Source organism: Mugil cephalus, chromosome 6 (assembly GCF_022458985.1).
Source record: "Mugil cephalus isolate CIBA_MC_2020 chromosome 6, CIBA_Mcephalus_1.1, whole genome shotgun sequence".
Classification (NCBI taxonomy): domain Eukaryota; kingdom Metazoa; phylum Chordata; class Actinopteri; order Mugiliformes; family Mugilidae; genus Mugil; species Mugil cephalus.
In genome coordinates, this window is record NC_061775.1 from 28,890,356 (window position 1) to 28,906,485 (window position 16,130).

Sequence of the window (16,130 nt, forward strand, 5' to 3'; positions counted from 1 at the left end):
GTTAGAAACACAGCCTGGGGGGGGGGGCTGTGTTCGGGGGCGGGGCCTGTGTTCGGGGGCGGGGCCAGTAGAACATGACCTTTGCCTCATCAGTCACTTCTTCTTCAGTTTGAGTTGGTGAAAGGAAACTGATCTGAGGTAAGAAACTGAACGAAAAAATAACATTATAAAAATGAATGTGAGGGTAAATGATTGTGTTTGTACATTAGTCTGAGTCGTTTTCTGTCTCATTCCTTCAACTTATTAATGAACTGACTGATTGTAGATGTGGAATGTGTGGGTCTATGTGTGTTAGTATCTTTTAGGTGTTGCACACGCAAATAATGTTGTACCGTTTGGCAGAATGACAATAAATCGTTCTGGTTCTGATTCTGGTTCTGATTCTGGTTCTGGTTCTGGTTCTGGTCTGGTTCTGCCATAGCTACAGGAACACTGTGAGGCTAACCCTAACCCTAACCTTGTCGCCATATTTCATTTGCCCGTTTCAGTCCAGTGACACTGTTGCCTCTCTGCATGTTTTTGTCATCTGTGAACTTTTTTATTTGTTGATCTGCTCACGGTTTTTACTTTTACTGTGTTATGAGTTTATTTACCTGTTAAATGAATAAAAACACCTGTGAAATAATCAAACCATCTGGAAAATGAGATTTTAGTAATCAGATAAAACTAATTTCTTAGTTTTCGTTAACGATAGGGTCGGGGTTATTAATCATCATCGATTAATCATCTATTAATCACTTCATTGAAACTTATGATTGAAGCTCAGGTCATGTTGTGTGTTGTGCTAATGTAGTTTACCACTTTTAGCAGTTTTAATCACCACCACTCTGTTCACAAAGAATGTCTTGATGTTTCTGTCTTCTCTATTTATTTCTCAGAGTTGTTAATTTTGTACATTTTTATTACTATATTCCTGTTAACTTTGTTATTGTTTCTTGTACACATTCTGGTCTAATCATGTGATACTGTGACCGCGGCCTCTTAGCGTAGTGGTGAGTAGTATGTCGTCTTTCAGAGCCGTTGGTTTATTATCAGCTGAACGCAGCTACGTCTCCGGAGGCGCAGACCTTATCACACACTGTCAGACTGCTAGCTATTAGCATCATCACCCACTGTCAGACTGCTAGCTATTAGCATCATCACACACTGTCAGACTGCTAGCTATTAGCATCATCACCCACTGTCAGACTGCTAGCTATTAGCATCATCACCCACTGTGGGGCTGCTAGCTATTAGCATCATCACCCACTGTCAGACTGCTAACTATTAGCATCATCACACACTGTCAGACTGCTAGCTATTAGCATCATCACCCACTGTCAGACTGCTAGCTATTAGCATCATCACACACTGTCAGACTGCTAGCTATTAGCATCATCACCCACTGTCAGACTGCTAACTATTAGCATCATCACACACTGTCAGACTGCTAGCTATTAGCATCATCACCCACTGTCAGACTGCTAGCTATTAGCATCATCACACACTGTCAGACTGCTAGCTATTAGCATCATCACCCACTGTGGGGCTGCTAGCTATTAGCATCATCACCCACTGTCAGACTGCTAGCTATTAGCATCATCACACACTGTCAGACTGCTAGCTATTAGCATCATCACCCACTGTGGGGCTGCTAGCTATTAGCATCATCACCCACTGTCAGACTGCTAACTATTAGCATCATCACACACTGTCAGACTGCTAGCCATTAGCATCATCACACACTGTCAGACTGCTAGCCGTTAGCATCATCACACACTGTCAGACTGCTAGCCGTTAGCATCATCACACACTGTCAGACTGCTAGCCGTTAGCATCATCACACACTGTCAGACTGCTAGCCGTTAGCATCATCTGACTTTGTGTTGTAGTATTATTATCAGAGACTCGGTCATTTCCTCGTTTATTAACGGACGGAGTCATGTGACCTCAGTCCCTGTTGAAAACTACTTGTTTCTATAGTAACCACTGTCCTGTGTTGATATGGAAACCACAGGGCCAGTCCCCTCTGTCGTTACCATGGTAACAGATTGCCCTCAATGCTTTTCCCATAGCTACTGTCCTCTGCTCGTTGTTGCCGTAGTAACCGTCCTGTCCTTCTTGTTGTTGCCGTAGTAACCGTCCTTCCTGTTGTTTCAGATGTTGTCCTCAGGCTCTCATCAGGACGTTGTGACTCTCTCAGTCCATCGTCTTCCTCCGTCTGAGCCTCCTCCCTCCCTCAGTTCCACAGCGTCCCCTGTGGACATGGACACCAGCCCGAGAAGGTGGGTGCTGAAGCCCCTGTCCCCCCTCCTGCAACCCTCCGACCTGCGCTCTATGGCCGGCCCCGCCCCCGGCCAGGGCGCCATTCAGTCCTCGGGGGTCGTGTCCTCCCTGCAGGGGGACGAGTCCTGGGACGTGGTTGTTGGGTCTCAGCTGGTCCACGTGGAGCTGGATGGAGAGGACGGTGAAGAGTGGCGTCCGAGCAGCCGAGGCAGCAGCACCGGGTCCCTCTGCGGCTTCTACTCATTCGTGGAGGACCCGGCGAGTCCTGAGGCCGAGCTGAACGAGGCCTGGATGGTGTCTCCGAAGCGTCAGGTCCAGCTGTCCACCCTGAAGGAGGACAAAGGAATCAAACTACAGACCTACACCAGCAGCAGGAAGCCAGAGAGTCTCTTCTCAGAGACAAACGGAGACTCGCGCTACAAACTGGACCCAACCAACCAGCGGACGGTGGTCGCGGAGGAAGAAGAGAAGCAGCTCCGCAAGGAAATCATCCGGAGCCAAGCGCCCAAGAAGAACCCTCTGGAGGACCTGGATCTGAGCCGGTCTCCAGGGTCCAGTCCTGTCAGGACCACTCCAGGTACAGCTGAGCCTGGGTCCATCGACCAAGACAAGATCAACTTCACCGCAGTCCGACAACAGTTCCTGAAGATGGAGAAGGACCGGCTGGCTGCTCTGTTCCGTCCTTTCAGGTCCTCTAGGACACGTCTGGACATGTCCCAGTCAGAGACAAGCAAAGACACATCAGGGTTAACCGCCCCAGAACCAGGTGAGTGGTCCCCACAGAGGGACGTGATGATGGTCCAGGAGAGTCTGAGTCGGCAAAGCAGCGTCTTTGATGACCTGGACTCTGGTCTGGAGGAGCTGTCTGTGGACGAAGGAGCAAACAAGACCAGGTCCACGAGTGCCTGTGAGACCCCCATTGAGAGGGAGATCCGTTTAACCCAGGAACGTGAGGAAAACCTGCGACGGTCTCGAGGTCTGAAACACAGTGACGGGCGGGCGGAGATGGTGGAGATCAAGACCACACGGCTCCTCTCACCAAGACCCAGAGACAAAAACCGGGTCAGCTTCGCTGTCCACAGAGAGGTTCAGGAGGACCCTCAGGGACAGACAGGGATCTTGGAACCATCCAGCCCACATCCCTCAGAGGAGGTGTTCGACATGAGGAGGGAGTCTGTCGGGAACAACAGGACCGAAGAAAGACCTCAGTTCGAGTCTGGAATGGACGATGTCTTCCTGTCTCCTTGTTGTCCTCACAGGCACCCTGAAGAACCCAAGTTCGCCCAAACAACAGAAACCGATTCCTTCGCTGCGACTCCAACTGGTCTAAGTGACGCGACCTCGTCCAGCCACCCGTCCTGGACGGAGTCCACCGGCCTTCAGACCAGAGGACGAGGAGCTTCAGACTTCATCGAGAAGGAGATCCAGGATTTTCTGAGACGGGAGCAGGAGCTGAAGGAGCTGAGGGAGTCCAGGAAAACGGTCCAGGAAACAAAGCAGCCTCTCTTCTCTCCAGCTCCCCTGGTGGACCAGGCCACCAAGAAGGCAGTCAGCCAGTTCTACCCCCCAGTAAAGACCGGTACGTTGTCCTCAAAAGTCCAAAACATTGGTGCTTGTGTTGTTCAACATTTTGAGTTAAATCTGGTTCCTGCTGACGTTTGTGAATCTAGACCTGGTTCTGTTTGTGGGGGCTGTAGACCAGAGTCCAGAGGATCATTAAAGTCACTATCCCAGTTTTATGGTTCAAATGAGAAAGTAAAGGCCTCACAAAACTTTGACCCGGCATAAAAGAGTCCTCACAGACGTCACGGGCTCAGTTTAAATGTCTCTGATGCAGAGTTACCAAACCCTAGATCTGGATCCGGATCAAGGGTTATTCATGAAGCTCCTTTACGTTCAGAGGAGGGCACAGGAAATAAACGAGAAGTAAAAAGATAAATAGATGCAATAAAAACAATACAATTACAGTAAACAGTAAAAACCAGTCGAATCAGGGCGTGGTCTCCAGAGATAAGAAGAAGAAGACGTGGGTTTTAGGGAGCTCTGGTTCATTAGACAAATCCAGCGTCTCATCTCATCTTCTACTACCACTCACACATAAACCATGACTCAGGACAGGTAGGAGGACAGGTAGGAGGACAGGTAGGAGGACAGGTAGAGGCACAGGTATTAGGTGAAATAAATGACTCGTCTGCACTTTAAATCTAGTCTCAGTGTGTCAGTGTCTCTGTCTCTGTGTCTCTGTCTCTGTGTCTCTGTCTCTGTGTCTCTGTCTCTGTGTCTCTGTCTCTCACCGTCTCTGTCTCAATGTCTCCATGTCTCATGGAAATGATCCATGAGTCACGTGTAGAAACAGAATCAGTAACAGAGAGAAACAAAGTCCAGTTCAGTGAATCAGTTACAGGTTTGTTCAGTTCAGAGTTCACAGCTGAATAAAAACAGATACCGACGTGGTAAACATTTACACAGCTAAGCCCCGCCCACTTTTATCAATTAACACCTTCATCAGCAATTAACATTCCATCACTTCCTTCCAGACAAACGCATCCGTTATTCCTTCATCACAGCTCAGCCCTGGACCCCCCCACCCTCCTCCCCTAACCCTCCCCCATCCTCCTCCCCTCATCCTCCCCCATCCTCCTCCCCTCATCCTCCACGATCCTCCTCCCTATCCTCACCTGATCCTGTCCCATCCTACACCCCCCATCTTTCTCTATCCTCCTCCCTATCCTCACCCGATCCTGTCCCATCCTACACCCCCCATCTTCCTCCATCCTCCTCCCTATCCTCACTAGATCCTGTCCCATCCTACACCCCCCATCCTCCCCAACCCTCCTCCCCCTCCCCCCTGGCTTTTCGAGGTCTGACGGCGACTCTGCTTCAGGACTTTGAGGATCATCGTCTCAAAATGAAGCTGGAGGAGGCAGCGGTGAGGAAGATGATGATAATGAGAGTGATGATAAAGATGATGATGATGGTGATGATTATTATGATGATGATGATGATGATGATGATGATGAAGGTGATAAAGATGATGAGATGTTTTCTCTCTGTTTTTCAGTACGCAGGAATCCAACCAATCGATGACATCAACAACGAGGTACGTTAAGCAACATGTCCACATTTAAGAGACATTCTGAGTCCTGGATCTGGATCTGGATCTGGATCAGTGAGGTGGACTGGAAACCAGTAACTACTCCAGTAAAACAAGTATCTGGTCTCATTTCAGGTCGTGGAGTCAACTCGAGTCATTCGACATAAAAACCAGCGAGCTCTGCGCTGGGAGGCTGGAGTCTTCACAAACCTGGAGAACCAATGAGACCACCAGGACCAGGACCAAGATCTAGAACCAGAGCCAGGTCCAGATATAGCAACAGGTCCAGACCTGCAGGGGGAGCCAGACTCTACAGCAGAAGCAGGTGGTTTTGATCTGGGTGCTGAGTGGAGCCTCAAACAAAGACAATGATTCATGCAGAAATCAAACTTTGATCCACAGACTTTTTATTTGTCACAGGACAACAGGAAGTCTCTAAAGAAATTAAAATGATTTGAGCTCAGAACGTCTGTTCACATCATGTTTAATCAAACTGGTTTAAGCTTCTCAAACACATCTGGATTCTCAATGGAGACAGCATCAGAACAGATTCCTCCAGGACCAGGTCCAGGAGGGTCTCACATCATTACCAGACTCTGGTCCTGTGACTTTCAGGTGATAAAAAGCTCAACTCTCCACAAGACATTTAGAGCTGAACTTAGAGGATTTCAACATCTTCTAGAAACACAACGAGTCCAGATGAGTTTGAAAAGTGAAGGATTCTCCACAGACAAACAATATGTTCCTGACTTTAAATTCAGATCATTAAAGGTATAAAAACATCAACTTGTGTCTGTAGTTTTGATGCTTAAGTCATTCATCTACAGTTAAAAAACACACACACATAAAAATCTCCATTCCATGTTTGTCCTCCATCCACTGATTTAGTATGAACTTTATTAACAAATTATTTAAATCCTGATAAACCATCCTGTCTGATATGGATGTGGTTTAAAATGCGGATGTGCATATTTCGAACGGGATTTTATAGTTGCTCCTCTGAAAAAGAAGGTGGTAAATGGGAGGGAAGCTCCATGGTATAATTCACAGTTGAACAGTCCAAAACTGGAAAGAATTTGTCATTCCACTAATTCTGAAGAATCTCACATAATAATGAATTAATACCTCCGCATTAAATCAGATAAACTTATCTTTATCAACAGGATATGTGCCCCAGTCTTTTAAAACTGCTGTAATTAAACCATTACTTAAAAAACCCACGCTTGAACCAGATGTTTTAGCAACTATAGGCCGATTTCCAACGTTCCTTTTACCTCTAAAGTTTTGGAAAGGGTTGTTGTCAATCAGTTGCTGGATCATTTAAACAGGAATGGTTTGTTAGAAGAGTTTCAGTCAGGTTTTAGAGCTCATCATAACACAGAAAGAGCTCTGGTTAAAGTTACCAATGATCTCCTCATGACTTCAGACGATGGACTTGTCTCTATACTTGTCCTGCTAGATCTCAGTGCTGCATTTGACACTATTGATCACAATATTCTACTACAGAGACTTGAAAGTGTGATCAAGATTACAGGAACTGCACTAGACGGGTTTGAATCATATCTGTCAGACAGATTCCAGTTTGTCCATGTAAACAACAACTCTTCTATATATACCAAAGTAAGCTATGGAGTTCCTCAGGGTTCTGTGCTAGGGCCAATATTATTCACATTATACATGCTTCCCTTAGGCAATATTATTAGAAAGCACGGCATAAACTTCCATTGCTATGCAGATGATACCCAGCTATATTCATCCATGAAACCAGATGAAACTAATCCGCTGGTTAAACTCAAAGCGCCTTTTAAAGTGCGGAATGTTGCTACTTAGAGGGAGAGAACGTGAGTGAAATGGCTTGATATTTTTCTCTTTCCATGCTCGTCCCGGCCACAATTTACACAGTAGACACATGATTTTTACCACAGTTGTAGACAAACTTGTTGTGTCTCTCACAATGTGCTCGGCAAAGCAGTGAGACGTACAGAATTTAAACTGAGAGCCTCTGTTCGCGGTAAAGTACCTGTCTGCTCTCCATTCACTCGATGCAAATATTTTCTGAGAAAAGGAGAAGGACCTTTGTCTGTAACTCGCGAGTGTGTCAAAAATATTTACTCTACAAGGACAAAAAACATATCAAAGTCTTCAGGAAGGTCTTACGACGCCCACGGTCTGCTTTTTTTTCAGATACGAGCTACCGTTTTGTCACAGTGAGCCCAAATGTGAGACCAGTGAAAAGGGGGGACACATGTACCTTTATGTTATTACAGATACACTCAGGAAAAACGTGTTAGCCAACTGTGCTAACCATAAGCTAACTGTAGGCTAACTGTGCTAACTCCCATGTTGACAGAGACGGTACCCTCGGCATTAGCTCCCGTAGTCCCTTCAAAATTTCCCAGAGGGAATTTTCTAGTTTATTTTCTAATGCCAACCACTGTGGTTCCCTCTCTCCCCTCCATCTCCTTGTGAGGGTCTCTGGTCTGGAGGCTGAATATCTGACCTGTGGAGTTCTAAGCTACATCTGCTGCCGTGGCCTCATCAACCAGCCCAGTCTTCATGGTCTGGAGTCTGTGTATCAGACCTGTGGAGCTCCATAAACTACATCTGTCCCAGTCTTCATGTCCTCCTCCAGGTGTCCACTCCTACCTAGATGAACTATTCACCAACCTGCCCATGATTCCTGTTATACTCACAAACTGTCACATAAGATCAATGAATGTCTGGGGCAGTATCAGTCTATACAACAGAGCTGACTGCTATTATCTGAGCACTAAAGTGGGTGGAACAGTTTAAACTAGAGGCGGGTGTATCTGTTCTGACAAGTTTAACTCTGTGGCAGAAGTAGTAGGAGAGTGAGGAGAAAGGACACTTTTTTCTCCATACAGAACACGTAAAGTCTAAAAAGTGCTATCTTGGAAAAGGAAGGAGATAAACTGTGATGATGACAGACTCAGGTTAGGGCATTGTGGTCTGTCAGAGATGGGGAAACATGAGGATGGGCTCTGCAGGATCTGCAAAAAACAACAGACTGTGGAACATGTCTTAATGAAGTGTCTCTTATATAAAGAGAAAAGAGGGCAGTTGTTCGCTGTGGTATCAGACTCTGGAATAGACAAAATATCTCTGGAAATGTTTTTAAAAACGTCGGAAAGGCAGCCCCAGACTTTTACCGCAGTCCTGGATTTCATAACTATTGGAATTCTCTCCCTTTGATGCAGTACCACGACTAACCAGCGAGAGGCAGCAACATGCCGCCATGCATCTAGCCTGCCGGAAAAGAAGAAGAAGAAGAAGAAGAAGAAGAAGAAGAAGAAGAAGAAGAAGAAGAAGAAGAAGAAACTAGCCAACCGAGAGGTCCTGACGCTTTGTTGAACTGAGCGCTCTGTTAGCTACCGGAGCTAACCGTGCTAACGGTGCTACCGGAGCTAAGGACCGGTTTCGCATCCCGATCATCTGAACCGGGTTCTGTTTCGAGTCGTATATTCATTCTTGTACCCAGAATAAACGTTTAATCTGCGTCACCGGAGCCGAAGGAGTCTGGTAAGCTAACGATGCTAACGGCTAAACGAGCCGTTGAGTTAAAGTTAAATCTGAATTCGTTCATTGATTCATCTGATCTCGACGGAACCAGAACCGGGTTCAGCTCTGCGTACAGAACCAGCTCCAGGTGGTTTGATCGAGCCCCTACCTCCTGTCCCCCTGTCCCTCTTATCTTTTGTCCCCCTACCTGTCCCCTACCTGTCCCCTACCTGTCCCCTTACCTGTCCCCTTACCTGCCTGTCTACCTGTCCCCTACGTGTCCCCTTACCTGCCTGTCTACCTGTCCTCCAGGTGAGACATGGAGCTGGCTTATGTGTGTGAGTGGGAGAAGCGTCCTAAGAGCACCCACTGTCCCTCCATCCCTCTGGTCTGCTCCTGGTCCTGCAGGAACCTGGTGGCCTTCACCACGGACCTAAAGAACGACGATGACGACAAAGGTACAAACACAAGACACCATCAGACTCTCAGACTCTTAGACCCCCAGACCTCCAGACCTCCAGACCTTCAGACCCTTAGACCCCCAGACCTCCAGACCCTCAGACCCTCAGACCCTCAGACCCTCAGACCTCCAGACCTCCAGACCTTCAGACCCTTAGACCCCCAGACCTCCAGACCTCCAGACCTTCAGACCCTCAGACCCCCAGACTCCCAGACTCTCAGACCCTCAGACCCTCAGACCTTCAGACCTTCAGACCCTCAGACCCTCAGACCCTCAGACCTTCAGACCATCAGACCCTCAGACCTTCAGACCCTCAGACCCTCAGACCTTCAGACCCTCAGACCCTCAGATCCTCAGACCATCAGACCCTCAGACCCTCAGACCCCCAGAACCTCAGACCCCCAGACCCCCAGACCCCCAGACCCTTAGACCCCCAGACCTCCAGACCCTCAGACCCCCAGACTCCCAGACTCTCAGACCCTCAGACCCTCAGACCCTCAGACCTTCAGACCTTCAGACCTTCAGACCCTCAGACCCTCAGACCATCAGACCCTCAGACCTTCAGACCCTCAGACCTTCAGACCCTCAGACCTTCAGACCATCAGACCCTCAGACCTTCAGACCCTCAGACCCCCAGACCCTCAGACCCTCAGACCTTCAGATCCTCAGACCATCAGACCCTCAGACCCTCAGACCCCCAGACCCTCAGACCCTCAGACCTTCAGATCCTCAGACCATCAGACCCTCAGACCCCCAGAACCTCAGACCCCCAGACCCCCAGACTCTCAGATCCCCAGACTCCCAGACCCTCAGACCCCCAGACCTCCAGACCCCCAGACCCCCAGACTCTCAAACCTCCAGACCCCCAGACCCCCAGACCTCCCAGACTCTCAGACCCCCAGAACCTCAGACCTTCAGACCCTCAGACCCCCAGACTCCCAGACCCTCAGACCCCCAGAACCGCAGACCTTCAGACCCCCAGACCCCCAGACCCCCAGACCCTCAGACCCCCAGACCCCCAGACCCGCAGACCCGCAGACCCTCAGACCCCCAGACCCCCAGACCCCCAGACCCTCAGACCCTCAGACCCGCAGACCCTCAGACCCCCAGACCTTCAGACCTTCAGACCTTCAGACCCTCAGACCCTCAGACTCCCAGACCTTCAGACTCCCAGACCTTCAGACTCCCAGACCCTCAGACCCCCAGACCCCCAGACCCCCAGACCCTCAGACCTTCAGACTCCCAGACCCCCAGACCCCCAGACCCCCAGACTCCCAGACCTTCAGACTCCCAGACCCCCAGACCATCAGACTCTCAGACCTTCAGACCCCCAGACCCTCAGACCCCCAGACCTTCAGACCTTCAGACCTTCAGACTCCCAGACTCCCAGACTCCCTGAGCTGTAGCTCAGTGGTGGTAATGAGCTGAGTTTGTGTTCCAGATGTCAGTCACATGATCCACATCATCGACACCGAACACCCCTGGGATGTTTACTCTATCAACTCAGGTCACGCTGAGGTCATTTCCTGTCTGGAGTGGGACCAATCAGGTGAGGTCTGAGTCAGCTGGAGTCTTGTTATTGTCGTTGTTGTTGTATTTGTAACTGTGTGTGTGTGTGTGTGTGTGTGTGTGTGTGTGGAGGCTCAAGGCTGCTTTCGGCCGATGGCGATGGGCAGATTAAATGTTGGTCGATGTCGGATCACCTGGTGAACAGCTGGAAGAGCGTCCTGTCCAGCTCCGTGGACGGAGACCCCATCGTAGCTCTGAGCTGGCTGCACAACGGCGTCAAACTGGCGCTGCACGTGGAGATGGTAACATGCCAACAACATGCTAACTACACACTAACAACACACCAACAACATGTTAAATACTGATAACAACCCATTAAACTAAACTCCACAACGCGCCGACATCACGTCTCTGTCCTGTGTTTTCCTGTTTATCTTCAGTCCGGCTCCACTAACTTCGGAGAGAAGTTTTCCCGGGTGAAGTTCTCTCCGTCGCTGACTCTGTTTGGGGGGAAGCCCATGGAGGGCTGGTTGGCCGTGACGGTTAGCGGTCTGGTCACCGTGTCGCTGCTGAAGCCGGGCGGCGCTCTGCTAACGGCCAGCGAGAGTCTGTGTCGACTCAGAGGACGAGTGGCGTTGGCCGACATCTCCTTCACTGGGGGAGGCAACATTGTGGTGGCGGCCACCGACGGCAGCAGCTCCTCCCCCGTTCAGTTCTACAAGGTCAGGGTCAACCCGGGGGTTGTTGGGGGGGTTGTTGGTGGGGGGCGTTGGTCCACAGGTGACCGGCTGTGTTGTGTACAGGTGGTGGTGAGCGTGGTCAGTGAGAAGTGTCGCATCGACACCGAGCTGCTGCCATCGCTCTTCCTGCGCTGCACCACCGACGCCCTGAGGAGAGAGAAGTACCCGGCCGTCACCCACCTCAAGTTCCTCACCAAGGAGAACTCGGAGCAGGTAACCAGAACCAGGCCTGACCAGTTTCCCCAGAAACTCCAGAAACCCAGAACCTGACAGGGGGTTTGTGTTCCAGGTTCTGTTGTGTGCGTCCAATCAGACTGGCAGCATCGTGGAGTGTTGGTCTCTGAGGAAGGAGGGACTTCCTGTCAACAACATCTTCCAGCACCGATCACCCGTCGGTAAGAACCTGGTCCGACTGGTGAGAGGAGGACCCAGGGATGTGTCTGACCCCCGACCTCCTGTGTCTGACCCCCGACCTCCTGTCTCTGACCTCTGACCTCCTGTGTGTGACCTCTGACCTCCTGTATCTGACCTCCTGTATCTGACCTCCTGTGTGTGACCTCTGACCTCCTGTCTCTGACCTCCTGTCTGACCTCTGACCTCCTGTGTGTGACCTCTGACCTCCTGTCTCTGACCTCCTGTATCTGACCTCCTGTGTGTGACCTCTGACCTCCTGTATCTGACCTCCTGTCTGACCTCTGACCTCTGTCCAGTGGGGGAGAAGCAGCCGACCATCCTGAAGTGGAGGATCCTGACGACCACCAACGACCTGGAGCGAGTGTCGGCCGTGGCTCTGCCCAAACTGCCCATCTCCATCTCCAACACCGACCTGAAGGTGGCGTCAGACACCAAGTTCTGCCCCGGGCTGGGTGAGAAGGAGAACGTGGACATGTCATCGTAGGTCAGAGAGACCAGAATCTCTGAGGGTCTGTTCTGGTTCCAGGTCTGGCTCTAGCGTTTCATGACGGCAGTATCCAGATCCTCCACCGCCTGTCCCTCCACACCATGGGTGTCTTCTACGGGTCCTCGTCCTCAGCTCAGAGACCCGGAGACGAGTCAGCCATCAAACGCCAGAGGACCACAGGCCCCGCCCTCCACTTTAAGGCCCTGCAGTTCTCCTGGACCTCACTGGCTCTGGCTGGAGTGGACAACCACGGAAAGGTGGGGGTCAGGGGGCGCGTACCTGGACGCAAAACTAACTGAAGACACGAGGACATGTACGGTCGCCTGTCCTCTGGTCCAGAGCAGCGTCTCTTCTTTGAAACTTTTGTGTTTGTTGTGGTTTCAGCTCCACATGCTGCGGGTGTCGCCCTCGATGGGTCAGGTGCTGGAGATGAACACTACGCTGCGCCACCTGCTGTTCCTGCTGGAGTACTGCATGGTGACCGGCTACGACTGGTGGGACGTCCTGCTGCACGTCCAGCCCAGCATGGTGCACAACCTGGTGGAGAAGCTGCATGAGGAGTACATGAGGCAGAACCAGGCTCTGCAGCAGGTCTCAGAAACCTCTATGAACCTCGCACCAACACGTCAGCTCTTTACCAGACTCATGCTCAGTGCTGCCTCCTGTTCCAGGTGCTGGCCACTCGTATCGTGGCCGTGAAGGCGTCTCTCTGTAAACTCTCCACGGCCACGGCGGCCCGAGCCTGTGATTTCCACGCCAAGCTGCTGCTGATCGCCATCAGCTCCACCCTCAAGTCTCTGCTGAGGCCTCACGTCCTCAACACTCCCGACAAGAGTCCAGGAGACCGTCTGACGGAGATCTGCGCCAAGAACACCGACACAGGTGAGACCAGAGCGAACAGGTGAGACCGGCGTTCAGGGCCTATCAGAGGGGGCGGACCCTTATCGCTGTGTGTTTCCTCAGATATCGATAAGGTCATGATCAACCTGAAGACAGAGGAGTTCGTGTTGGACGGACCCCCCCTCCAGTCCCTGCAGCAGCTCATCCAGTGGGTGGGAGACTTTGTCCTCTACCTACTCGCTAACCTGCCCAACCAGGTGAGGCCATCCCGGTCCCCAGACTGTGTCCCACTCTAGGACTGAAGGTTCTGATGGTTCTGGTCTCCCCCCCAGGGTTCCATGGTGCGGCCTGGGTTCGGGTTCATGAGGGACGGGGCGTCTCTGGGGATGCTGAGGGAGATGCTGGTGATGATCAGGATCTGGGGTCTGCTGAAGCCGGGATGTTTGCCCACCTTCACGGCCACATCAGACAACCAGGACAGCATGCAGCTCCTGTTCAGACTGCTCACCAAGCTGTGGCTCTGCTGTAAGACCAGATCCACAACCAGATCCACAACCAGATCCAGAGCCACTCACCGTTAAACCACAACCACATTTAAACTCTTACTAATTCCCTGTCTGTCAGCCCGGGACGACGGCCCCCCCCAGGACCCTGATGAAAGCCTGATAGACGAGTGCTGCCTGCTGCCCAGCCAGCTGCTGGTCCCCAGCATGGACTGGCTCCCGGTCAACGACGGCGTCATCGTCCGGCTGCAGGGAAAACACCCCCTCAGGCTGCAGTTTGGAAAAGCTTCATCTCTGCCCGGAGCAGGAACCACCGCCCCCCTGGAGGTTTTCACCAGGTAATACTCCCCTAACCTGGCACCAGGACCAGGTCTCAGTCTGATGTGTTCATGATGATGGTGATGATGATGTTTGTGTTCAGGAGTCCGGGTTCTCAGAGGATGGACAATCTGCGTTGTGTTCATATGGGAGTCTGTCCCACCGAGGAGAGTAAAGCCTGCACCAGGTCAGTCAGAGCCTCAGATTAGATCAGATGTGAATCAGCAGAGCTGAGCAATTTCATCGATGCGCGAAAGTACTGATTATTCAGCCGCGAGTATCGATACATTCAGTCCCATTCAAATCCCCCGTGTTCCTCCTGGTTCTCCGCTTGCTGCCCATTTCTCCCCCGTTCACTTTGCAGAAAGAGCGATAAGTTCATCCAGCCGCTGGCGTCGCTGAGCATTTCCAGCAAGTTAGATACTAGTCTAGATTCTTTGTCTACACACACGCCGACGTCTTCTACGATACGTCCATGGTCGGCACGAGGAGATTCAAGCAAACAACAGGAACAGGATAGTGGGGCTCCATCATGTTCACCGTGCGCCTAAAACCTGCGTTTTTTACCACCAGATAAGGTCTTAAATCCCGACAAATAAAGTCTGTAATCTACGACCTCCATCAGATCCTATTTCTGAACAAAAATCTGAAGAGAATGTGGATCATGTGGAGAAGAGACTTTCTGTGTAGTGGTCACTTGTAGGTCAGAGCCCACAGGCCATAAGCTGCTGTTAAGGCTGGTACAATTTCAACTTGGCTTAAGTGTCAAAGAATCTGTTCAGAACAGGCAACTTTAACTCTCTTTATTTACTGTTCCAAGACTCGTAAGGTACAGTTTCAATGTTTCAATGTATTAAATTAATGGTCTCACCACATCTTTGATTAATTTTGTCCAGCATTTCCAAGCTGTAGACTCTCTGCCCAGTCAATGCCATGTATTGTGTAATTGACGCTTCCAGTTTTCAGTTCAGTTCATTCAATGCAGGTCAATGGAGCATTCGCAAGATGTCACTAAAATCACACTGTCCCTTTGAAATCTTTCAGAAAATTATGTAAATCTATCGAATCGAATCGAACAAATTGCATCGTATCGTATCGTGAGATTAGTGTATCGCTACAGCCCTATTAATTAGATGTTAACTAGACATTAATTAGATGTTAACTAGACATTAATTAGATGTTAACTAGATATTGATTAGATGTTAACTAGGTGTCCGTCATCGTTACCATGTCAACTGTCTCCAGGTGCGGCTGCGTGACGATGCTTCGCTCTCCCAACAAGACCAACGCCATGAAGCAGTGGGAGCAGCGCTGGATCAAGAACTGTCTGTGTGGAGGTCTCTGGAGGAGGATCCCCCCCACACTCACCTGACCTCCCCCCACACTCACCTGACCTCCCCCCCACACTCACCTGACCTCCCCTGACCTCCCCCCACACTCACCTGACCTCCCCTGACCTCCCCTGACCTCCCCCGACCTCCCCCGACCTCACCTGACCTCCCCCAACCTCCCCCGACCTCCCCCCACACTCACCTGACCTCCCCCCACACTGACCTGACCTCACCTGACCTCCCCCGACCTCCCCTGACCTCCCCCGACCTCCCCCGACCTCCCCTGACCTCCCCTGACCTCCCCCGACCTCCCCTGACCTCAGCAGGTGACAGACCTGAACCATCAGTTCTTTCTGTCTTTGGTCTCATGGAGCTACTTCACTTAACCAGACAGATCACCATGGTTACCAGTGTAGATCACCATGGTAACTGGCTCAGTGGAATAACAAGTGATAAAACCATTGAACAAGTGAGAGAACTATGGATGAGAACTTCACTGATGAACCAGGAAGTTCCTCACTGAGCATGCTCAGTCTGACCTTTGTGCGGGAAGTGGGCTCAAATAAAATGTGTTGTTCAGGGTGTCTCCTTTAAAATGATGCATCAGGTCATGTGATGTCTGGTAAAATAAAGGAGTTCATTGATGGTTC

At 50.6% G+C, this 16,130-nt stretch overlaps 2 protein-coding genes across 3 annotated transcripts; both read left to right on the forward strand.

Moving 5' to 3' along the window:
• The first annotated feature begins 38 nt into the window (after positions 1-38).
• Positions 39-6,145, forward strand: LOC125010012 (mitotic spindle positioning). Its single transcript, XM_047588366.1, has 5 exons — positions 39-138; positions 2,140-3,844; positions 4,803-5,194; positions 5,327-5,365; positions 5,495-6,145. Exons 2-5 carry the CDS (start codon positions 2,140-2,142, stop codon positions 5,582-5,584), a joined length of 2,226 nt encoding a protein of 741 aa, XP_047444322.1. The 5' UTR covers positions 39-138; the 3' UTR covers positions 5,585-6,145.
• A 2,491-nt stretch (positions 6,146-8,636) lies between these two features.
• Positions 8,637-15,628, forward strand: med16 (mediator complex subunit 16). 2 transcript variants are annotated; one of them, XM_047588352.1, is made up of 16 exons: positions 8,637-8,899; positions 9,191-9,336; positions 10,780-10,887; positions 10,980-11,149; positions 11,288-11,569; positions 11,651-11,800; positions 11,877-11,982; positions 12,298-12,453; positions 12,528-12,745; positions 12,873-13,079; positions 13,160-13,370; positions 13,452-13,585; positions 13,661-13,853; positions 13,953-14,169; positions 14,253-14,336; positions 15,395-15,627. In XM_047588352.1, exons 2-16 carry the CDS (start codon positions 9,198-9,200, stop codon positions 15,519-15,521), a joined length of 2,502 nt encoding a protein of 833 aa, XP_047444308.1. In that variant the 5' UTR covers positions 8,637-8,899; positions 9,191-9,197; the 3' UTR covers positions 15,522-15,627. The 2 variants fall into 2 exon arrangements, with proteins under 2 accessions (XP_047444308.1, XP_047444309.1); XM_047588353.1 differs by having other exon boundaries at positions 8,887-9,026; positions 15,395-15,628.
• Positions 15,629-16,130: the final 502 nt, after the last annotated feature.